The sequence below is a fragment of the Mauremys reevesii genome, linkage group 4, assembly GCF_016161935.1.
Source record: "Mauremys reevesii isolate NIE-2019 linkage group 4, ASM1616193v1, whole genome shotgun sequence".
NCBI lineage: Eukaryota > Metazoa > Chordata > Testudines > Geoemydidae > Mauremys > Mauremys reevesii.
In genome coordinates, this window is record NC_052626.1 from 48,469,815 (window position 1) to 48,494,511 (window position 24,697).

General features: G+C 39.6%; 1 protein-coding gene across 9 annotated transcripts in view; it reads right to left on the reverse strand.

Moving 5' to 3' along the window:
• The window catches only part of ARHGAP5 (Rho GTPase activating protein 5), a 172,215-nt gene that overhangs the window by 40,579 nt on the left and 106,939 nt on the right, over positions 1–24,697 (reverse strand). For 8 of the 9 annotated variants that reach the window (XM_039536939.1, XM_039536942.1, XM_039536938.1 and 5 more), the window contains one exon: positions 12,413–12,560. In XM_039536939.1, the coding sequence (XP_039392873.1) occupies positions 12,413–12,560 (148 nt within the window). The remainder of the gene's footprint in view (positions 1–12,412; positions 12,561–24,697) is intronic. The other variant, XM_039536943.1, reaches the window with a different exon arrangement.

The following is a 24,697-nucleotide window of genomic DNA, read 5'->3' on the forward strand; positions in this document are numbered from 1 at the left end:
GTGTACAGTCAGATGATTCCTTTTGCTTATGATTGTCCGGGATGTGGTAGTTCTGAGTGGTATCATCTTTGTTGTGAAAGAATTCTCTGAGGCAGTCAGTGAAAGAATTATTTTTGTTCACCACGTTAGTATGATACCAGTTTCTGCAGTGGTGCAGAAGTTAAGTCCCTTGTCATGGTTACTCTAGAGCAGTGGTTCTCAAACTGTAGGGTGCATCCCCCCTTCAGGGGGAGTGGAGGAACGTTCGGGAGGGATGGGGCCAGCCCCCACAGGGGGCAGGGAGGGTGTGCCACAGTTCCAGCCCCACTCCAGCCCCAGACAAGCTCCACCTCCAACCCCAATCGGCCCCCAGTCCTGCTGTTCCACCTCCAGGCCCAGCTCCACCCTCACTCCCTCTCCATCCAAGACCAGCTGCAACCCCAGCTGCAGCTCTACTCCACCCACAGCTCAGCTCTGCCCTCATTCTCTCTCTATTCCCAGACCAGCTCCGCCTCTATACCCAGATCCTCCCCCCATCCCCAGTTCTGCCCTCAGCTCTGCCTTCTGCCCAGGTTCCACTGCTGTGGAAACCTTGACTATGCAGTAATGAAGGGGAGGTGCAGACAGATTCCGTTACTGGGAAAAGGGAGGCATGACTGAAAAAGTTTGAGCACCACTGCTCTGGAGGTGTTGTTCTGTTGGTTGTGGCCAGCACCCAGGAAAGAATTCTCTGTAGTAACTCAAATCCCACTCCATCTAACATCCCATCACAGACCACTGGGCTTTTTTTTTTTCTCCCCCTGTTTTTTTTACTCCTGCCTATGATTTTTTTCCCCTTTCTTGGGATGTGGCATTTGGTTTTCAGCTGGCAATGGCTGAACATACAAAGTAACTGACAGCGCTACTGTCAAGTTCTGGTGTGCAGGAATGTTGAATTCCAGGGTAACAGACTATCACCATGTTTTTTTGATACTTGTTTTGGGGTTCCTGCATGATTTCTAGTAAGTTTCATTATTATTTTTTCTTCCAATGTGTGGGATCATGTAATGGATTTCTTGTTTGACATGGTCCCTTCTGGAGTATGTGAGGTGCAGAAGATGGTTCCTCAGTTTTTCCAAAGTACGTCCGCAGAGCTGTTCAGCATATGTGGAGTTTTATACGGCATATGTGGTGGTCAGAAGGTTGTAAAAGGTGAGTCCTATGGGGATGATATTTTGTTTCTTGCCTTTGCCCAGGAAGTAGCTCAGGAACTTTGCCCTGTTAAGTTTGGTTTCCTTCTTGTTATCGTTGTGGAGTTTCCTTTCAATAGGAGCAGGCAGATTATCAAGGTCTCCTAGCCAAAAAAAATCAAAAAACAAGGAAGAAGAACTGGTTTTGAGACTAGTGAAAAGAATTGGTTGATTGTACAGCAGATACCTGGCCTTTAATGTAATGGAGGCTCATGCCTTTGGAAAAACAGGTAACAGGAACCCAGTACATTTTTTTAATAGTGGCCTGCAAGAGATTTATTGCCTTTGGGCACACTAGAAAAACCCATCCTCTTGCATGTTCTTTTATTCTTTCTCATTATTAATTTAAGGAGGAAATCCAATAGCTGTCTAAAGTATTTGTGCTATATAAGACACAACAACTGGAGTCTCGGCAGTTCTGAATAATGAAAAGGACCTTGATGAATTAAGTATCTCATGAGCAAAAGTAGCTATTAGTTCTGATGTAGATAAGAGAACCATGGTCTGTGAGGCCAAAATTGGAAAGTTAGAAGCAAAAGCCATAATCCCTATAACTTCCAAGCTACTTTTACCAACAAATAGAAGGCAACAAGTCAAGCATTCCTCAACTGGAAGGAAAAAAAAGAAGGGGGGAAAAAAAAAAAAAAAAGAGTGTCCATCTTCCAAGACTCCACAATGAAACTTCTGTATAGGTAATTTGCAAAGAAGGTTATCTTTTAGAATGAACTATTTGGGGCTAGAAGCACAAGAATATACTAGCTCATTTTCCTTTATTTCTGTGAAGAGATCTCTCAGTCTCATGTGGGCTGTTTCCTCTAGATGTAAGTGGTCCAAAATGGAGGTCTAGATGTTACAGACATTGGCAGGATTTCTGAGTTTCTGGATCTGTTTGTTTCTAGTGCCTCCTTTCCTACTGAGGTGAACAATGGTGGTGTGGTTGTTGCTTTCTATAAGCAGAACTTCTAACAGCATTCTTGGAAGGATGATTTTATTGCACTTTCCAAATGACCTCATCGTCAAAAGGCTTATGCTGAAACAAGAATCTTCAAGATCACTTCAGACTAAGGGAGGACTTGGCTACATGTTGAGTTGCTCCCGATTAACTTTTCTTGATTAACTCCATGTGTAGACACGTATTCCTGAATAATAATGTCAGAGAATTAAGCAGAATAAATCAGTGTGTGGACTGTTTTCCCATCTGAGCATCTCACAGAGAAGTAGAGAAAACTAAATACTGTACAAGGGGTATTTAGCCGTCAATCACCACCGGGAGGAGATTAGTCACAAAGCAAAGCCCTGAATAATAAAACAAAATGGGAGTCTTACAATGGAGGAATGAGAAAGGTGAAAGATTAAGCCTCAAATTTGAGACTTACTTGCCTTGTTCTTTTAAACGATTGGTAAGAAAACTGGCGCTGAAAGCAAAGTAAGTCTGAATGTATATAATTACATAATCTTGAATTATTTTGTAATTTTCTCCTTTTTCTATTTCTGCCATCAAAATTACCACTTCAGAGCATTCCACATGATTTCTGTATAATGTGGCAATGTCTGCAACATAAGAGAAAATAAAATTGCCAGACCTTGGCATACCAGGACAGCAAGTGTTACTTACAAATTAGGAAAGGACCTGGAAGGAATGCTAAGAACCACTATACTAAGTCACTAGAAAAATCAATAGCAGTTTGGAACTCTAAGGAAAGCGTCATGTAATGCTGGTGCCAATCATCAAGAGTAAAATCTTGCTTGGGGGATGAGGGAAGGCTATGTTAAAATAGAAACTGGCAAAATCCAACAGGTCTACTCTTTAAAAATGTAAGGTATTACACTGCTCTGAAAACAGATTTGCTTTCTTTAACATTTATTTTTGCTTCATCTGCCATAAAACGGAAGCTTTAGTAAATGGAGTAAATGCTTGTTTTACAGCATGTTTTAAATATCAGTATATTTGCAGAAGTTCCGAGTCTTTCTTCTTACATTAATTATTCACTGAATATACAATCTTATGGAGGAAGTACAAATGGAAAGGGGGATGGTGAGGCTATTTTCAGGGTGGGTAAAAAAATCAATTATTTTTTTTTTTAAATCTGATTTAATTTTAATCTGATTTTTTGGATAAAATGCTTTTGGGGGGGGGAACCTATCTAAAGATAGTTTTAATTAAGATACATTATAGCTCAAAGATATCTCGTCATGGAATAGGGATTATAAATTCTAATTCTACAGTATGAGACAATATATTTATGTAATGTTTAAGAAAAGTTTTCTAAATGAGTTCCAATAGTTCATGGATTAGGGACCCAATCTTAGAGGTTCCAGGGGCTTCAGATTATTTAGGTTTATCTTTCTATCTACCCAATGGGATTCAGTGCTCAGTCTGGAAGATACCATCAGAGATGCTTAGTTTTGCAGTTCTCAAACTGTGGATGTGTCTCTCCAGAGATAACAAGCATGTTAACAGCAAAAATGTTTTTAAATAAATAAATAATATTTAGAGGTGAGAAATAACAGACCTCAACCCTATTGTCCCTCTTCAAATTTGTGTACACTGAGTCAATCCCTTACCTCTCTTTAAAAGTGCAAAGTTTCAGAAACTTCAATGAGTAAAAGGTTGTTGGGGGCAGAATAAATCTGGAGATAAATGTGAGAAGGAAGGGATAGGCAGTAGAAACAAAAGTGAAACTGTTTGAGCAGCATATTCCAGAAGTCTTGAGGTTTTTCTGAGTTTAGCCTTCCATTGATTTGAGGTCTACCATACCATTCTCTCAATAGCAAGTAAAACCTATAATGGCAGCAGGCCATAAAAGAGACCCAGTTTGGGAATATTTTAATGAAGTTCCTCTATCTGTGGGTAAGACAGGCATGCGTGGAAAATGCAAACAGTGCAACAAAGAAATGGAAGGCCTGGTTGCCTGAATGAAACAACATCACAAGAAGTGATCCGTCTCAGGAGGAAGCTGTGTTGATGATGATGAAAGGAACATGTCTGAACATGCAGGATCTTCAGGTTGGTAAACTTTTTTATTTCATACTTCTTTCTTAAGGACTGCCTGTCTTCCTTCTGGATTACTCCTGAATTCTCATATTTGAGCAAAAAAATATAGTTGTTTCTCTATGATACTATCATTTTAGATGCAGTTGTGATAAAAAAATAAATAGCTGATCTTCCTTTTATAGTTTCACCTTTAACGTAGTACTTGAGTCTCAGTGAATCCAGTGAGTAATACTAAATGAGCAGTATGGTAATAATAATTAAGTAACTGCATTGACTTCTTTTCTTTAGGAGAATCCATCCTCAACATACAGGATTCTGAAGACTATCCACCTTCAAGATCACCATCATCTTCTATAGTTTCAGAGTTATCTGCCAACGATAGTGTTTCAGTCACATCATGTATGTCACATTTGCTACAGGTGATATACTGTGGCTAAGTGAAAAAAACATCATCCAGAAACAACCATAGATAAGTTTGTGATAAGAACCAGCAGATTACAAAAGAGATAATTGATTAAAAAATTGTCTGGTTTGTTTATGCAACAAACTCTCCTTTCCATATGATTGAGAACCCACGCTTCATTAACATGGTTCAGTCATTAATACCAGGATACAGTCCACGCAACAGAGCAGATGTTGCAGGCAAATTGCTGGATAAAGTATATGAAAGAGAAACTGAGCAGCGTGCAAAAGGTCTAGAGGGTAAAATTGTTAACCTGAGTCTTGACGGGGGGAGCAATGTCCACAATGATCCTGTCGTATTTGCTTGTGTGACAACAGAAGAAGGGAATGTCTTCATCACAGAAACAATTGATACATCAGGAAATGCACAACACACAGCAGAATACTTACAAGTAGCAGCTGTTAAAGCTATAACTGTGAAAAAAATTCAAATGTCTAGTATGCAGCTTGGTCACAGACAACGCTGCAAATGTATCCAAGATGAGAATAAATTCTTTAGAAGAGAGTCCCAAGCTAGTAACATACAGTTGCAGTGCTCATTTGATGCACCTCCTAGCCAAAGACTTCAGTGTTCCAGAAATAAAGGCTAATGTTGTTGAAATTGCAAAATACTTCCATAACAACCACTTTGCAGCAGCTGCTCTGAAAAAACCAAGCTAACACTCCCACAAGATTTGCAATGGAACTCAGTAGTGGACTGTTTTGAGCACTACATCAAGAACTGGCCTAATCTGATGAGAGTTTGTGAACAAAATGGTGAAAAAATAGATTGCACTGTCACAGCCAAAGTTCTCAACATTGGGCTTAAGAGAAATGTTGAACACATGCTGAGTACCTTGAGAAACCCATTTCTGTAGTCTTGAACAAAATGCAGGGAAATAGCTGTTTATTGCTGACTCTCTTGAAATTTGGAATGAACTGAGTAAGATCTTAAAAAGAGCAATATGCAACGACAGAGTTAAATTACAAGCATTAAAAAACAAATGGGACAAGCACTATCTCTAGCTCATTTTCTTGCAAATATTTTCAATACTTAGTACCAGGGTCAAACCTTAGCTGCTGAAGAAGAGGAGTTGGCTATGACATGGACATCCAGCAATCATCCCTCCATAATGCCAACTATAATAAACTTCAGAGCTAAGGGTGAACCATTCAAGAAATGCATGTTTGCTGATGACGTTTTAAAGAAAGTCACACCAGTGAACTGGTAGAAGTCACTTAAAAATTTGGATTCAGAGACTGTTGAAGTGATAATCTCATTTTTAACAGCAGTAGCTTCTTCCACTGGTGTAGAAAAAATATTTTCTTCCTTTGGACTAATTCATTCCAAATGGAGAAATAGTTTAGGACCTGAAAAAGCAGGAAAGCTTGTTTTTCTTTTCCAGATTATGAACAAACAGGAAAATGAAGGTGAAGATGACTGAGTTAGCTGCAGAAGCCAGAATTTTAAGTTTCTCATGTTGACCTGGCTGACAGTCGATTTAATTTGTTTGTTTTTTAAATATTTCATTTATTTTAGTTAAAAACAACAAAAACAAACCTGATTTTAAAAAACTTGAATGTTTAACTAAATTCAAAAATTCATATGCTTGTTTTGTTAAAATATTATATGTTTGCTGTTGAAGAAAAAAAATCCAGAATACTTAATATTGTTGTTTTAGTTAAATAAAACAATTTAAATGTCTGTTTGGTGATGTTCTCCTCCTAATACAGCATGGCAAGAAAATCCTCCAAATATTAATTATTAACCTGTTGAATTGGAGATAGTTCACCTCCCAATTACTTCATAAATATCTGCTTCAATTACCTTTGGTAAATGAAATAACCTATATCAGAAAATGAATGATTGCTGTAAAACTAATCTGAAAAGTTTTCAAAATAAATCACTTTAAAAATGTATAGTGTGTACCGTCTAAAAATGAAACCTACATCTATCTCTGAGTTGTGAAGAATATGTATTAAGGTTATAACAATCAACAAGAATGCACTTTTATGTCAAAATCCATGATTAAATCAAGTCTTCCTGACTAGTGATTTAAATCAAATCCACCCTGGCTATTTTCAATCTCTCTTCAGTCATTTCGAAAGCTCAGTGAAAAACTAGGACTCCTCAACACTGATATTAAATATGTTCTGTACTTGGAAGTCTGAACCTAAAGAGACTAAGGAGGAAAACAGAATTAAACAAGAACAACATATAATAGCTGACAAATATCTGTTAGTGGTATGCTGAACAGTGTGGGTTGGAGGGAGGAAGAGGTCATGGGTATGCTCCCACACCTCTGAAAATGAAAGAAAGGCAGTTTTCTTACTAATGCCAATTAAATTCACATATGGCCAAATGGCTTTTAGTATCTTAGCCTTCAGTTGTATGTATTTATATTATTCTAGTTCAATTACATAACTGCAACATGAAAGCCGTGCAGCATGGGACCACTGAGACTGCCTCATAGGTACCTATGCCCATAACTCCAAATACTGTTACAGCTATCAAACCCAACAATTGTTTAACACCAGCTGAATCAGACAAATCTTTTCCTTCCTCAACAATGAGAGAAATGATACAGCCTTGTGATTAAAAGCACTGGACTATTACTCAGAAAATTCTGGGTTAATTTTCCACGTCCACTGCAGATTTCCTGTGACCTTCAACATGTCAATCTCTCTGCACCTCAGTTCCCAATCTGTAAAATGGGGTAATCATACTTTTCTCTTTGTCTTGTCTATATAAACAATAAGTTTCTTGGTCCAGAGATTACATCTAGTGTGACGATGCCAGTTAGGCCTGCTAGGCACTGCTGTCATACAAAGAATATACAATATTGTCATGATCCACACAGGAAGACTGGTGCATCCTGATACATCTGGGGCAGGAAGTCTTTCAGTTAGGGTGTGGCAAGCAGGAGTCTTAAGCAATGCGCAAGGTACCATGAAGCAAAACAACCTACTTTGTGACACATTTGGAGCGGTACATTGGAAATTCTGGATCAGCCTCAAATAAAATTTAAAATAAAGATTTTTAACTGAATACACAAAGGAATATAATCCAAATAGTATTTGTTTTTATTGTGTTATATCAAGTTTAATATGCTTTTCCTAAATTGTTCAATATTCCACCTACATTTGTACTGACAATATAAAATTGCATTGCAGAATTTATATGGGGGAAAAATTTAACCAATTCTTGTAATTCTGTATTAGGAATGAAGTCCCATGCCCTGAGAAAGCTCCCACTGATTCGGAACAGAGCACCCTGCCTGGTCAGAAACACAGATTGCCAGGAATACATTACCTCAACTTGCCATTTTTTGCACTGACTCCCCAGTGACACAGACTAGTTCAAGGCTATTGTCAAGATTTTCAGAGCCCTACGTGACAGAATGCTTTTCTGTCCACAACAACCTCCCATGACAGCTACACTGGAACAATGAAACTGTTGATCAATATGGCAAATTTATGACTGCAAGAAACAGAACTTTCATGGGAGCCAAACAAAGACAATGGAACTCACTGCCAGATGAAATAAGAATGACCAGCATTAGCAGAATTCAGAGCTAAATGCAAAACTCACTTAATCCAAGCTTTCCTGCAAAAGTACACTCAACTTTTGGCAACTGTAAATGTTACAAAAATGAATCCATTTTTATGTAAAAGCTTCCTTTAAGTAGGAAGGTCTACTAATCCTTCCAGTCAATCTTCAGCCTACGTACCGATTTGAGGAGAGAATCAGACCTGTCAACCACTGGCAGTAAAGAAGTGGTCCTTTTCCTGGAGAGGCCACTAGTTTGAAAACTTTCACATCTAAGAATACTGTAATTATATCTAGCAGTCAATGTGAACATTTGCAACAGTGAACTCTAATAGAGAAACTATGAATTTGCAGTTCTCTAATGAAGATGTTAAGAATTTTCTCCTCCATTTTGACAGCTACCATTTCTTATAATACAACGTTTTAGCCCAGGATAAATTAGATCTGATGAGATTCTCAGATAAACACAGATAAGGGAAAGACAAAGGACGGTTAATAAGTAGAGCATAATTTTAGCACACTGCGTAGTCAGTGTGGGAGATAAAAATGTTGAGAACTATACATACAATTTACATCTGTTTCCACCTTACAGAGATAGTACACTAGACTATACTTTTCTGCTAAATGCAGCTTCAGTTAAGCTAACATGCCCACTTTCTAGAACTTTGAGAGAGTGGGATGTCCTTGAATTTTTAGCCTATGTAGATAAAACTGCAGGACCCTAACATGCCAAGTGCCTTCCTTACCTCAGTAGAAGTGTGGCAATTCTCCAAAAAGGGCCATATTTTTGGAGTTTAATATACCCACCGTATACACACCCACATCATATAGGATTTGAAAGTTTATTTTAGTATGTTTAGATGAGATCTGATGTTGAGCTGCCAAGTGGTACCATAAGTCTGTAGACGAGGTAAAACAATGGTACCCAAAATTAAAAAAATGTCCTCTTTTTTTTTTGCACCGTTCCAGAAACACTGCAACATGATTACTGACTATAGCTATTACCGATTATATTAATCTCAACACCGTAATATGGTATTTATTGGTCAAAGCTACCAAATTACAACGTATTAAGAGATTTTAGTAATTTTGAATGGTCAAGGGTTTCCCTCCCTGCCCCTGCCCCGAAATGATTAAACTCTTTAGCATGTGTCAAAAATAGCAAATAACCTTTTGCAACATACTAACATGAAATATTTTCACATTGCATATTCTTAATTTTTCAAGTATTTCACAAGTTATAACAGTTTTCTATATTTTCAGCTAAACACTGCTGCCCATATCAGTCTCAAGCTAAATGTTATGCACCAGGAGTATGTGTTCTTATGGCTTGCACAGCATAGTGGGTAGATATAATGTATGTGAATTCCTAATGTAATGCTTCTCCATTTGCAAACTTTTGTTCATAAATGCAGCCTCTAGTCTTCTTAGGGCAGGTCTACACTATGGCAGGGATCGACACTCTGAGATCGATCCACCGGCCGTTGGTTTAGTAGGTCTAGTAAAGACCCACCAAATTGACTGAAGATCACTCTCCAGTTGACCCCTGTACTCTACCCCCAACGAGAAGAGTAAGGTAAGTCAACGAGAGATTTTCTCCAGTCAACCCCCGGCGGTGTAGACTCCGCAGTAACTCAACCTAAGGTACATTGATTCCAGCTATGTTATTCACATAGCTGGAGTTGCACAGCATAGGTCGACTTACCGCAGTAGTGTAGACATAGCCTTAGTAGAAGGTTTTAATTTGTAATAGCCTGTGCATGCACTACTAGCTTTTGAAGTTCTCTAGAGACTAGCTTTTTAATTCTGTGTCACTTATACACAGGTCAGTATTAGTGTTATGCATGATAATACACAGCTTCATAGTATGAATATGCAAAAGCTATTCGTAATAGAGAAAAAAGTGACCCAACAAAAAGTAGTGAAGACAAAGTTCACAAACAAGACCTCGCCTCTGAACTGAAGAGGGATGTAAAGCATGTTACAGCTCCTACCAACCATGTCATTAATAATCTGACAAACCCATTGATCCTGAATCACATCTAGAGGTGAATATCAGCATATCTACCAGACTGCATGTGACATCAGATATACAAGAGACTCTACTGACAATAGCAGATGTTGGTGAAGAATAAATGGAGAGACTGGTGAGCAGTACACTTGATTCTGATGGGACATCTAGCTTCTTCAGCTGAGTCAAGAAAACTGCCATCAAAACATTTGCTGACATGGCCAAGACGACCACATTTGAATTCTGGCAAGGGAAGAAGAATCACAGTAGCTATCGGTCCAGAAATTGTGCTGCAGAGCCCTGTCCTCAGCAAGACAAAGATGTTTCAATGGGAACTGTTCTTAATCACCCAAGAGGACTATGTGCATATGTCAGACAAAGCTGAATTAGGGCATCAACTAGGAGCTCAAGCTGAAAGAATCCATGAGCTAAAAACCCACGAGAAAAAAGTCCACAGTGTACTTCAGTGATGCCATGGCCATCATACCAATGATGGCTGGAGACAAACTCCACACTTTTGATTAATTGACTGCTGAGCATTTGATGCGGGTCCTAAAAGGATCTGACAAAGCTAATTCTGTAATAAAGTCTTTGAAAGATACGACAGTAGTATCTCTGAAAAATGCAGAAAGACAGCACAAGACAGGATATAAGGTCAGCTGCAAGAAATACCAAGTGATTGGTGGATGCTCTGTGCCTCCATGGACACCCTGTGGCATTCAACAAGCAGTCACCTGTAAAATTCCCCGGTTAATATAGGATTCAAAATTAACTTCTCTCAGATAATTCAAAGTGCTCTCACAAAATTAAATGTCCAATTTATCATTTGACAGCTAAAAGACCTATGAATATGCAAGACTTTATTTAGATAATATTGTATATTATCTATCTGCAGACTTTCTAAAAGTTAATTTATTCTTCGAAAATGTGTTGATAAGTTATTTTAACTTAGAACATTTTATTCCCATTTTTAAGAGAACATTTTTGATTTGGGCAATGGATTCACCACCAATGAACATATTCATCTGCCATACTCTGGTAACATTTGCAAGCCATTATCAAGTAGATTACTGTATACAGTGCCTTCTCTCTCTCTTTTTTTGGGGGTGGGAGAGGGATGGGTCAAACACCAGCTCTTGCCTTCAGGCAGGGAAGTCATGAAAGAAAAAAGTGTTAGAGACAGACAATTCATTTTCTTAATTTTCTGATCCTACAAAAGGTCAATGCCTGATCAATTCATCTAATGTATGGACATCATATCAATGCCACATATGACAGCTGGAACTTCTCCATGGCAATGACTATTAGTCATATCACCTGTAGGAGCTCTCTTGGAAACATTACAATAGCACATACTAAACAGCATTTGTATTACTGATAAAAATATCCAGTTATATTTTATTAGCAATAGATATACTGTGTCTCCCTACAACCATTGAGATCATTGGGATGCTACAGGGGGTAAGAATGCTAGCCAACATGAATCAGTAACATCTTAGTATGATACTTTCACTGGCGTAAAAAAATACAAAACAGATTAAGAATGTGTGTTATGCTGTATTAGAGAATGTGCATGCATATACTGTTTTCAAATATTTTTCACTATTAGAGAATCCTCAGAAGAGTTGGACTACACAATCAAATTATTTTTCTTTCAATGTACTGCATGAACAGTAATTTCTACATGAAAAATGTTAAATATCATAAGAGAACCACTAAAAAACATTATTTGGTCAATTTAAAAAGAAAATTTAAGTTGGTAGAAAGGATTTTATTGAACAAATTGCACTCACATTAAATCAAGATATTGTTTTCACCACTTGAAAAATGTGGACTGAGTTTTTTTTTATATATGATCATGCAAAATATATTAGTGACAATCATGGTGTCGTGTTAAAGTTCTAAATAATTCTACTTACATTAAAAATGAAGCTAGCCGCTTATTTAAAGAGCTGCAGTGGCTATATTTAAAAATTGTGTGTGTAAATACCCATAAAACCAATCATTTTAAGCATATGGTCTAAACATATTCAATCTTCCTGAAGTGTATTTTTACCTTACAGTAAACAAAATCTTAAAATTGTACAAATATGCACTTGTATGTCAAAGTAAAATTATAAAATCAATTTTGCAACTAAAGAAAAGACATACATTCCTCACTGAAGAAAAGGGTAAAAATCTTTCTTCCAACAATACTTCTATCCTACCTGTATCTTCAATAAATTCCACACATTTTTCAACAAACAGTGGTATGGGCTTCTCAGGTGTAACCAGATCCTGTAGGGGCATCCCAAAGTAATTACTTTCCCAGTTTCTACGGGTTGGAGGATTGAATGCCTTAGTTTTCTTTTTCTGCTACAACAAAACATACCACAGTTACTCCAAAAATATTGTTATTAAGCAGTGTAATAAAACATTCACAATACAAACCCTCGATTTAGATCACATCTACAGTATGTGAGTTTTCCGTAATGGCAAAACTTAAGTAAAAATACATTTAAAATAGTGTGCTTTAAGTAAAAAGCAGTCTGACATAATGGAAATGATTGGTCATATCTGCACCAGAAAGCAAACAGGATGATAAAAAAAAAACACCACACACACGAGCAACAAATATGCAGCCTGAGGAATATAATATACTATTTATCTAGAGTTGCAATGACGCTTTTTCTTCTGTATTTAAACTAATTAACATGAAACACCATTCAAAGTGAAATTATAATGATGCTACTTTCACAACAAATCTACAGAAGTGAGTTATGATTATGTATACACAAAAACAGATGTAAAAGATCCACATTGACAACAAAAGAGGTAAGAATATTTCTGCATCTTTTGAGAACCAAGTTGCTTCAGTATGTTTTATATTAAGGATATTGCATTCTGCACACTAGTTATTTTACTTACACACACACACACACACACACAGAATATCCCATCACAAATGTAAAATAAAAGTACAGTGTAGCATCAGCTTGGCATCTAGGACCCATTCACTGGGGCTTATTATTAAAAATTTTGCCATTAGGCTTGTGATTTTGTCTTAAAAAAGGTTTGCACTGGGTGAAAACTAAAGAGAAAATAGCTGAATTTCATGTCCAAGTCTTTTACTATTAGCATGTGCAGGAGCTTTCTATAATGAAATTCATGTTTCAGCTACTAAACAACTGATGAAAATTATCCTGATATCAAACATTTTATCTGTCAAAAATGTAGTACTACTGGACTGTTTGCAGCTACAGATCCACTTATTTTTTACATTTCACTTGTATAATCAGCACCTAAATGTGGAAATTAAACTAGCAACCAGAAATAAATTACATTTCATTTACAAGTTATATACATACAAAAATATCAACCTGAACAAAGATCAGAGTCAAGTATGTGTCAACAAAAAGATGCAATCATCAGTCAACACTTAGAAAATAGTACAAGAATAGTGAGTTGGAGGCCATCTAAAAACTACAAAAGCAAGCTTTTAAATGTTAAGCAACTTTTCAATAAAATGTTATTCAAACTACTGACCATAATTACAGTTCTGCTGATATGTCCAAAAGATTATCACCTGAATTAATATTTAGAGTACAGCATATAATCCAAGATTTTATATTAGGAAAAAGCTCCTTACTAAATCATCATCTTGCAAGACACAAGGACCTATTAGGATATTTAAAGACAGAATTTCTTTAGAAGTTATTTCTTCTGAAATTTCACAGTTTCTTCAATCTCATGTTTACAGGAAGGTATTTTCCTTGGTGTGAAAGTAATTAAAAACGTATCTGTTGCACAGGATAAAACACTGCAGCATCCTCCCCAACAATGGAAAAAAACAGACTAAGAAATGTCTAAACTGGGCTGCATATAACAGATTATTAAAAGTAACTGCTTCCCCCCAAAGCTGAGTATTTGTAAGTTATTACCCCTTTGCCTACTGCAGGGCTTCTCCTTCTGAGGAGACTGGATTAGATCAATGTACACAAGAATAATACCCTCCCTACCTCACATGAGTGTTGTGAGGGATAAAATTCTTTAATGGTGGAGAAGCACTCATACACTACAGTGAGGATGGATAAATGTGTTAAGGGTTCTCTGTGTTTTCCTGAGGAGGCAAGGAGAAGAAATGAAGCGGTGCTGGTACATCTTACCATTACAGCAATTTGAGCAGGACAGGTGAGGTAACTGACGCAAAGCCGTGCCAGCACATGAGTGCCATATTCTGTGCACAGCCACTCCAGAATCCTGTTGGCAGTGGGATAGGGCAAGAGAAAAAGCTAAGAAGGATATAAAAAAAAAAAAAGTGTTTTTTTTTCTCAGGGTCAGTTCTCACCCTCATCAACTCCTTTCCCCAGAGATCCCTCTAAGTATATGCTTCACTTATAGTTCAGGCATAAGGGACTTGGGATGTTTGGCTTTGAGAGGACTTGGCAGTGTGGGTACTTCCTGATCCTGAAGCTCCTGAAGACTATGCTGCACTCACATGAAAGCTGACCCACTGCCAATCAGATTAAAAGCTGCAGGCACAGCAGTGTGTACCCCAACACTGAAATGTCCTTGTTTTTGAGTACTTGACTTTGTAACTGTAATATTCTCTTAAGGTATTTTTAAGGCAATTTCCTAATTTTTTTAAAAAGCCTATTGGAAAAAAAAATAAAACAAAACAAAAAAACACAACCTCACAGGAATAACATGTGGAACCATTATGACTACCAGACAGCTCATTAGAAGAGTTGGAACCGTGAGAGCCAGAGCACAGATCACGCAAACTACTTGAGTTAACTGAGTAACTGATAGCAGTTACCCTCTACGCAGAATAGAAACCATAAAGGGAAAAGACATTTTGCCAGTGCGTTTCACACTGTTTGGAAGACAGAAGAGGACTATTGAGACTCCAAGACCCTGGACTAAATTCAAAGTTCTGGAGGAGAATGTTTTCTAGGAGTTAAGTATCAGAGGGGTAGCCGTGTTAGTCTGTATCTGTAAAAGCAGCAAAGAATCCTGTGGCATCTTATAGACTAACTGTTAGTCTATAAGGTGCCACAGGATTCTTTGCTGCTTCTAGGAGTTAGACACACTTCTGCACCTCCCCTTCACGGATACTCCCTGCCTTCATCTGCCCTATTTCCCCTGACTCCTGCCCCACCCCCTCCACCTTCCAAGCTCTTATCCACATGAACACTACTTCTGTCCCTTCCCCGCTCCTATCCACATGCACATGCCTCCTGCCCTCTTACCACCTGTTTTTAGCATATTCCTGTCTATTCCAGCTTATCCCTGCCCTCCCACAGCATTCATCAAGCAAGTTAAACTATTTCCTCCTCTACTGCATGGCGCCTGGGTAAAAAAAATTTTTTTCCAGGTGGGAGGTGGAAGAGAGGTGCATTCGGTACACAGGAAAGTTTTCCTGGTCCCCGTTTTTGTGTTCAGCGGTACACAGCCAGCCCTTGGTAGCCAGGAGGAGCTACTGCAGGAGAAGTCCTCAGTTTTGCCAACCCCCAAAAGTTCTAAAATCATGAGTCAAACCGCAAAATAATCACGACTGGCCCCAAAACCAAATTTTTAATACACCAAAAAGTATAAGACAATTTTTTCATTTCTGAACTCCCCCTGGCCACCCTGAATGCATGTGTGGCAAACCAGTGTGGCCAGATCTCTCAATTTGTAGAGAAAGGTGATTTTGGCCCCTGCTATAGGAGCTCTCGCTGGCTGCCTGATGATGTGGATCTTCCTACTTCTCTCCAAATCCCAAAATTTTGATGAATTCTGTGCTGTCCCCGGCATCATATCTATCTGTCCCCCAGCCTATCAATGTATGCACCTCCCAGGCGTGCATCTTCCTCATCAATGTGCCTCTGCTCCTCCTGAGGTTCTTCACCCTTGGGGGGGTACAGCTCCATCAATTTTTACACACACACACACACACACACACACACACACAGGGGAGGGGAAGTTGAAGGAGTAGAGAAAAGCAAATCCATTTTTCACGTATTCACAAATGTAAGGTTTTGGACTTTGAGAGACAAAAGTCCCCTGAAAAATACGTTTGCAGAAGACAAAAAACTGGTGGTGATATTAAAAGGTCCCCACCACCAAGTAGATTCATGGGTAGGAGTACAATGACACACATATACTGTTTGTGACTTGTAATATGGAATAGCTAAATAGTAAGATTAAGAGTTATATTTTAATAATTTATAATTATGAATAGTGAATGAATTTAGATAAGGCAACACTTAAGTCAAGGTCTTACTAGCATGAGTGTGGTTTTGCCAATTCTCCTCCTCTCATATAGATTTGCTTAAAATTATGTTATTATTGACAGGACAAAGGTAGCATGTTGTGCTGGAAGTTCTGAGATAAAAATACACACATCTATAATGACAAGAAGCCCTCTTTTCATGGGAAAATCCAGGGGAAGGATGACACTGAAACATGACGACATGGAAATTAAACAGCAAAAGTTGTGTAAATTGAAGCTTGTGCATGTATGACCTAAAACGCTTGCTTAATGTGCTTAAAATTGATTGGATAAAGGTTAACAAATATGTAATGAGGAAATGTATAAAAATACTGAAGTAAACAAGGCCCAAATTGGAGAAACAGCAGGAACAGGACTGAAAGAACAGACTGAGGGATCAGAGGAGGTGACAACCATCAGAGTATAGGAGAACTTCCAGGTGCCCTGAAATGTGGTAAATTGGGACCCATACCCATATAAATATATGTTCAGACAGTACAAGTGACAATTCTGTCTGAAATTGTATAAATAAAGGCAGAAATTCATTAAGCCTAAATTGGCTGGACTCAGTTTCTCACGTTAAATCCCAATAGGGTCCATTTAATATTTATTGTCAAAAAAGGGCAAAAATCTTCAGTCACATTTATAGAAACATTTAATAATAATGCTATTATGTTTTAATTATGATTGAAGAAAGGGAAATTAAAATGTATTGTTTGTAATTCACTTAAAACAAGTATTGGAATGTAAATGTTTTCCTGAAACAGATGCCCAAAAGAGAGATCTGCCCATCTGCTTACTATAATTTTAACTTCAACATCACTTACAGTAGTTTTACATAGATTTTGTTGAGTGGTAGGAGTCAGACATGCATGAATATCCTCCTGTAGCAGCCTCGTTGAAAAATATGGTCATCCGCAACTCGCTGGCAGCCGAAAAAAAACTTTCTTCCAATCTTTTAGCCTTTGGACAATTCTTATATATGCTTAAGAACATAAGAATGGCCGTACTGGGTCAGATCAAAGGTCCATCCAGCCCAGTATCCTGTCTACCAATAGTGGCCAATGCCAGGTGCCCCAGAGGGAGTGAACCTAACAGGTAACGATCAAGTGATCTCTCTCCTGTTGTTCACCACCACCCTCTGACAAACAGAGGCTAGGGACACCATTCCTTACCCATTCTGGCTAATAGCCATTAATGGACTTAACTGGATTCATGGAGGTTCTCTTTTAAACCCTGTTATAGTCCTAGCCTTCACAACCTCCTCAGGCAAGGAGGTCCACAGGTTGACTGTGTGCTGTGTGAAGAAGAACTTTTTGTTTTAAACCTGCTGCCCATTAATTTCATTTGGTGGTCTCTAGTTCTTATATTATGGGAACAAGTACATAACTTTTCCTTATTCACTTTCTCCATATCACTCATGATTTTATATACACCTCTATCATATCCCCCCTTAGTCTCCTCTTTTCCAAGCTGAAAAGTCCTAGCCTCTTTAATCTCTCCTTATATGGGACCCATTCCAAACTCCTAATCATTTTAGTTGCCCTTCTCTGGACCTTTTCTAATGCCAGTATATCTTGTTTGAGATGAGAAGACCACATCTGTACGCAGTATTCAAGATGTGGGCATACCATGGATTTATATAAGGGCAATAAGATACTCTCCGTCTTTATTCTCTATCCCCTTTTTAATGATTCCTAACATCCTGTTTGCTTTTTTGACTGTCACTGCACACTGCGTGGACGTCTTCAGAGAACTATCCATGATGACTCCAAGATCTCTTTCCTGAGTAGTTGTAGCTAAATTAGCCCCCATCATATTGTATGTATAGTTGGGGTTATTTTTCCCAATGTACATTAGTTTACATTTATCCACATGAAATTTCATTTGCCATTTTATTGCCCAATCACTTCGTTTTGTGAGATCTTTTTGAAGTTCTTCCTTTCTGCTGTGGCCTTAACTATCTTGAGCAGTTTAGTATCGTCTGCAAACTTTGCCACCTCACTTTTTACCCCTTTCTCCAGATCATTTATGAATAAGTTGAATAGGATTGGTCGTAGGACTGATCCTTGGGGAACACCACTAGTTACCCCTCTCCATTCTGAATATTTACCATTTATTCCTACCCTTTGTTCCCTGTCTTTTAACCAGTTCTCAATCTATGAAAGGATCTTCCCTCTTATCCCATGACAACTTATTTACGTAAGAGCTTTTGGTGAGGGACCTTGGTGAGCTTTCTGGAAATCTAAGTACACTATGTCCACTAGATCCCCCCCTTGTCCACATGTTTGTTGACCCCTTCAAAGAACTCTAATAAATTAGTAAGACATAATTTCCCTTTACAGAAACCATGTTGACTTTTGCCCAACAATTTATGTTCTTCTATGTATCTGACAATTTTATTCTTTACGATTGTTTCAAATAATTTGCCGGGTAATGATGTTAGACTTACTGGTCTGTAATTGCCAGGATCACCTCTAGAGCCCTTTTAAAATATTGGCGTTATATTAGCTATCTTCCAGTCATTGGGTACTGAAGCTGATTTAAAGGACAGGTTACAAACCATAGTTAGTAGTTGCGCAATTTCACATTTGAGTTCTTTCAAATCTCTTGGATAAATGCCATCTGGTCCCAGTTAGGCAAGACCTGACTTACGCAAATTCGCACTTACGGAAAAAGTTCCATAAGACTGGAAAAGGGCAAATATAGTGCCCATCTGTAAAAAGGGAAATAAAAACAACCCAGGAAACTACAGACCAGTTAGTTTAACTTCTGTGCAAGGGAAGATAATGAAGCAAGTAATTAAGGAAATCATCTGCAAATACTTGGAAGGTGGTAAGGTGATAGGGAATAGCCACATGGATTTGTAAAGGACAAATCATGTCAAACAAATCTGATAGCTTTCTTTGATAGGATAACGAGTCTTATGGATAAGGGAGAAGTGGTATACCTAGACTTTAGTAAGGCATTTGGTATGGTCTCGCATGATATTCTTATCGATAAACAAGGCAAATACAATTTAGATGGGGCTACTATAAGGTGGGTGCATAACTGGCTGGATAATCGTACTCAGAGAGTAGTTATTAATGGTTCCTAATCCTGCTGGAAAGGTATAACAAGTGGGGTTCCGCAGGGGTCTGTTTTGGGACCGGCTCTGTTCAATATCTTCATCAACGACTTAGATATTGGCATAGAAAGTACGCTTATTAAGTTTGCAGATGATACCAAACTGGGAGGGATTGCAACTGCTTTGGAGGACAGGGTCATATTTCAAAATGATCTGGACAAATTGGAGAAATGGTCTGAGGTAAAATAGGATGAAGTTTAATAAAGACAAATGCAAAGTGCTCCACTTAGTAAGGAAAAATCAGTTTCACACATACAAAATGGGAAGAGACTGTCTAGGAAGGAGTACGGCAGAAAGGGATCTAAGGGTTATAGTGGACCACAAGCTAAATATGAGTCAACAGTGTGATGCTGTTGCAAAAAAAGCAAACGTGATTCTGGGATGCATTAACAGGTGTGTTGTGAGCAAAACACGAGAAGTCATTCTTCTGCTCTACTCTGAGCAGGTTAGGCCTCAACTGGAATATTGTGTCCAGTTCTGGGCACCACATTTCAAGAAAGATGTGGAGAAATTGGAGAGGGTCCAGAGAAGAGCAACAAGAATGATTAAAGGTCTTGAGAACATGACCTATGAAGGAAGGCTGAAAGAATTGGGTGTGTTTAGTTTGGAAAAGAGAAGACTGAGAGGGGACATGATAGCAATTTTCAGGTATCTAAAAGGGTGTCAATAAGGAGGAGAGAGAAAACTTGTGCACCGTAGCCTCTAAAGATAGAACAAGAAGCAATGGGTTTAAACTACAGCAAGGGAGGTTTAGGTTGGACATTAGGAAAAAGTTCCTAACTGTCAGGGTGGTTAAACACTGGAATAAATTGCCTAGGGAAGTAGTGGAATCTCCATCTCTGGAGATATTTAAGAACAGGTTAGATAAATGTCTATCAGGGATGGTCTAGACAGTATATAGGGCAAGGGACTGGACTCAATGACCTCTCAAGGTCCCTTCCAGTCCTAGAATCTATGAATAAGCCAGAACTAAGATTTTGGAGTTGAGGAAATATTTGTATAACGTACGGGTATACGTTTCCAACTTACGCAAAATTCGAGTCACGCAAGGCTTTCTGAAACGGAACGACTGTGTAAGTCGGGGGGGTGTCTGTACTGGAAAATTCTGCCTTCAGATACATAATTACTTTGATTCATAGCAGACAGAAGATTAAAAAACCTAAAAACTTTCCACAACCTTCTATGCAAAGAGTCCTCTGCAGTGCTATACAAGAGACCCAGATTAAATACCAAGTCTTTCACTCCCTTAGCCAGAAAAGAAAGGAGAGTGTGTTTCAACAGGTACTATTTAAACTGAGTAGTCAGAAGCTTCTAAAGGCATCTTACCTGGAATTTCTCAGTAACTATAGAATGATAGGTGTTCGTGACACCAACAGAGAAAGAGAGGACACCAGTCCATGCATAGTTTTTTTGTTGTTTGTTTGTTTTTTTAACGTTCATTTTCTTTACATACTTACAACAAGCAAGCCGGAAGTTTCCAAAAAGTTTTATGAACGCATGGGCCACAAATCTATCTGAAACATAACAGTACATTCCACAAAGTATGTCTAGTAATTTCTATTACAAAAATATTGTACGATATGTCATAGATGAACTAGTCACTTGCTGAGAAAGGCAGCCAACTGTCCTGTACCACCTCCTACCGCTGAACAATTGAGACTGATTAACAAATTTAAGAAGCCTGTATATACACCCTTCTAACCGTAAATCTATAACAGCAGTCCTTTCATGGTTGAAGGGGAAAAAAGTTTAAAAGCCTCTAAACAAAAATGCAATAACAGTTTTATATTTATTATATTTAAAAATTCTGTGCACAATATTGTAAACTTCTAAAAATGTTATTTGTCAAATAAATGTGGAAGTTCCAGCATGGCATTGGGGAGCACAGGCCACTGACTGCACAGAGGTGGGAGATCACTGTGCAGTCCCCCATCCACGCCCCCGGACACAGACTCAGGGGTGAGGCTGCACCCAACCCTCACAGCACAAGGACCGGGCCTGCCCCAGAAACACCCCAGGACCCTGTCCCTCCATTCCAGGTGCACCAGCTGTGGGCAGGCAGGCTGAGCAAGGCAGGATCCAAGTGTGTAGGGGCTTAGTGTGGGGGGATCCAGGTGTGGACTGAGAGGGTTTGTGTGAGCCAATCTGGGTGCGGGCAGCTCAGGGGGGGACCCAGGTGCAGGGGACATCTGGCTGCACAGGTACTTGTTTGGGAGTTGGGGTTCTGGGTGCAACAGTAATGGGACTCTGCAGGGGGGGTCCAAGTGAAGGTGATTGGGGATCAGCAGGGGGGTCAGTGTGAGGGGGCTGGAGCTCAGCTCGGGGCCCTGAGTGTGGGGACTCAGTAGTGGATCCAGATACTGGCGGAGTGGGGCTCATTGGGGTGGGGATCCAGGTGTAGCTGGTTGGGGCTCGTTGGGGTGGGGATCCAGGTGCGGGTGGCTCACTGTGGTCGTCCAGGTGCAGGGGGAATTGGGCTCATCGGGGGCTCTGAGTGCAGGGGTGAGGCTCAGTGGGAGGGACTGGGTATGAGGGGATCTGGATACACAGGGTTAGGGAGATGGTGGACCAACTCCCTGTACAGGGATCCCTCCTCCTGCAGCTGAGGAGCCATGGGTGCAAGAAGTGGGGGGGGGGGGGGGGAGGGTGGGCGGAGGGCAGGGAGTTTGCAAAGATTCCTCCCCAGCCTAGCCGGGACTAGCAGACGGGTCTTCCCCAGTCCCACCCCCCACCTCACAGTGATTTTACCTCTCTGCTGGCTGTCCTGGTCACCCAAAACATACAGCTGGGGAGGGTTGCATGACTGCTCTTGTGGCTTCCCTTTGCTTCCCTTTTCTGCAGGGAAGCAAAGAAATCTGCAGGGGACAAATTCTGCACATGTGCAGTGATGCAGAATATCCCCAGGATTAATGACGTCTAAGAGGTCTAGGAAAAGAAGAAAGGACTACACCCTTCCAAACTGAACTTCCACTCTGTCAGAGAATCCTCTTACACTTGGATCAGTGGATCTCAAACTTTTGTATTGGTGACCTCTTTCACACAGCAACCCCCCTAATAAATTAAAAACTTTTTTTATATTTAGCCCTATTATAAATGCTGGAGGTGAAATGGGGTTTGGGGTGGAGGCTGACAGCTCATGACCCCTACCCTCGGTTTGAGAACCCTTGACGTCGATGATCCTGCTGGAGGTATATATGCCAGCTTCAGAGCAACTTTGTGCCAGTAACGCAGGTCAGCAAAGGACATTTTCAACTCGACACAGCAAGACTGTTTGCACCCAAAGTAATATGCACCCATCAATTAGGTTTATTACAAAATTATTTAAATGTTACTGAACTTTGTTAAAAAGCATAACTTCAAAGTGAGTATTTTTGTAACTACACAACTTTGTTGAAGATATTTCATGAATATGAAGGCTTTGTTCGTGTTAGTTTGGGAGCCTCAAGAAATTGGCTGTGACTTCATACTGAATACTGTATTTCAGAAAGTACTGTATATACTCAATCATAAGTCGGTTCATTTATAAGCCGACCCCCCAAGATCAATAAGTAAAAATGGAAAAAATTTTTATAACCCATTCATAAGCCAAGTTTATAATTCAGGGGTCAGCAAACTTTGAGTCCCGGGCCATCAGGATAAGCCGCTGGTGGGCCAAGATGGTTGATTACCTCGAGCGTCCGCAGGCACGGAAGTAAACCTAAGTAAACAAAGTGTCCCGGCGTGCCAGCTGCTTACCCTGACGGGCCGGGACAGCAACTAGTTGGGAATTTTTTTTTTGGGGGGGGGGGGGGAAGAGGGGGAGAAGCTGGGTGTCAGAGGAGTAACCCCGTAACCCCTGTGACCACCCCCCACATGACCCCACCCCTAGCCCAGAACGCCCACACTCTCCCCATCCCATCCCTTCCCACCTTATCTGCGGAGGGCCAGGGGAGGATGTCTCTGACCTGGCTGGAGCTGCTCCGGCAAGCTGGGCAGCGCGGCCGCAGCCTGCTCCAGCAGGCCAGACCGGGTGATGCGACCACAGCATGTTCCAGCGGGCTGGGTCGGGTGGCAGACCCGCAGTGTGCTCCGGTGGCGGGGCCACAGCCTGCTCTGGGGGGTGGGGCCGAGCAGCAGGGCTGCAGCCTGCCAGCCCTGGAGCTAAAGCTGCTTCGGAGACTGGGGGAAAGCAGCATGACCAGAAGTGGAGATACTCTGGCCCCACCTCTTCCCTTCTGGCTGTGCTGCCTCTCCTTGCTCCCTCTGTTGGGGGGAGGGGCTGTGTCCCACCTCTCCCTCTCTTTACCCATTCATAAGCCAACTCCCTTCTCTGGTGCAACCCTTTTTACTAAAAAAACTTCAGCTTATGAACGAGTATATACGGTAGTCCATTTATAAAATGCGGATTTAAATTTTTCATTAAAAAAATTGTTTTTAAATGCTATTCAAGAACAGCAAATATAACCTTAAATTAATGGGAAATTCCGAGATTCTGCAAAAGGCAACATCCAAAAGCTTTACACATTATATAGTGACCAAAATAACAACTAATTGACCAAATATGTTTCTGATATCATATTAAGTGAAAATCAGGAGTACACTGACCAAAGCATTCTTGTGAGACTAAAGTGTAGCACAACTACCTTAGACACCGGAAGAAAATTATACAGGGCATACACGTACCACAAAGTTTTAATTCTTTCTATATAATTAGATATTTTAAACAAAGAGGAACCCTACCAGAGAACAAAAATTTAAAAAGGGATCCTGAAAACAGAAACCCTTCATGTGGTTGCATATGTGAAACAATCACACCATTGAAGCATACTAGTAAGAGCAATTAAAAAAAAAAAAAGATGCAATATCTGTACACAGATCTACTTAGCCTTGTGGGCAGAGTAACTGTGTATGTTTCTGAACATAGCAAATAAATATTAAAAAAACTTAAGTGCAGTTCTATGTAGAATATATCTAAAAATAATTTTGTAGAATTGTATGTTTAGAGTCCCAGTTTCCATGCAAAATGTATATAATTTACAAGTAAAAATAATTTTTTTCCTAAATGCTAACTCTGATAACTCTACCTGGGATTCAAAATTCTAGATGACTTTCCCCCTTCCCCCCCTTCTTCCATTATCGCTAAAAGTAAAG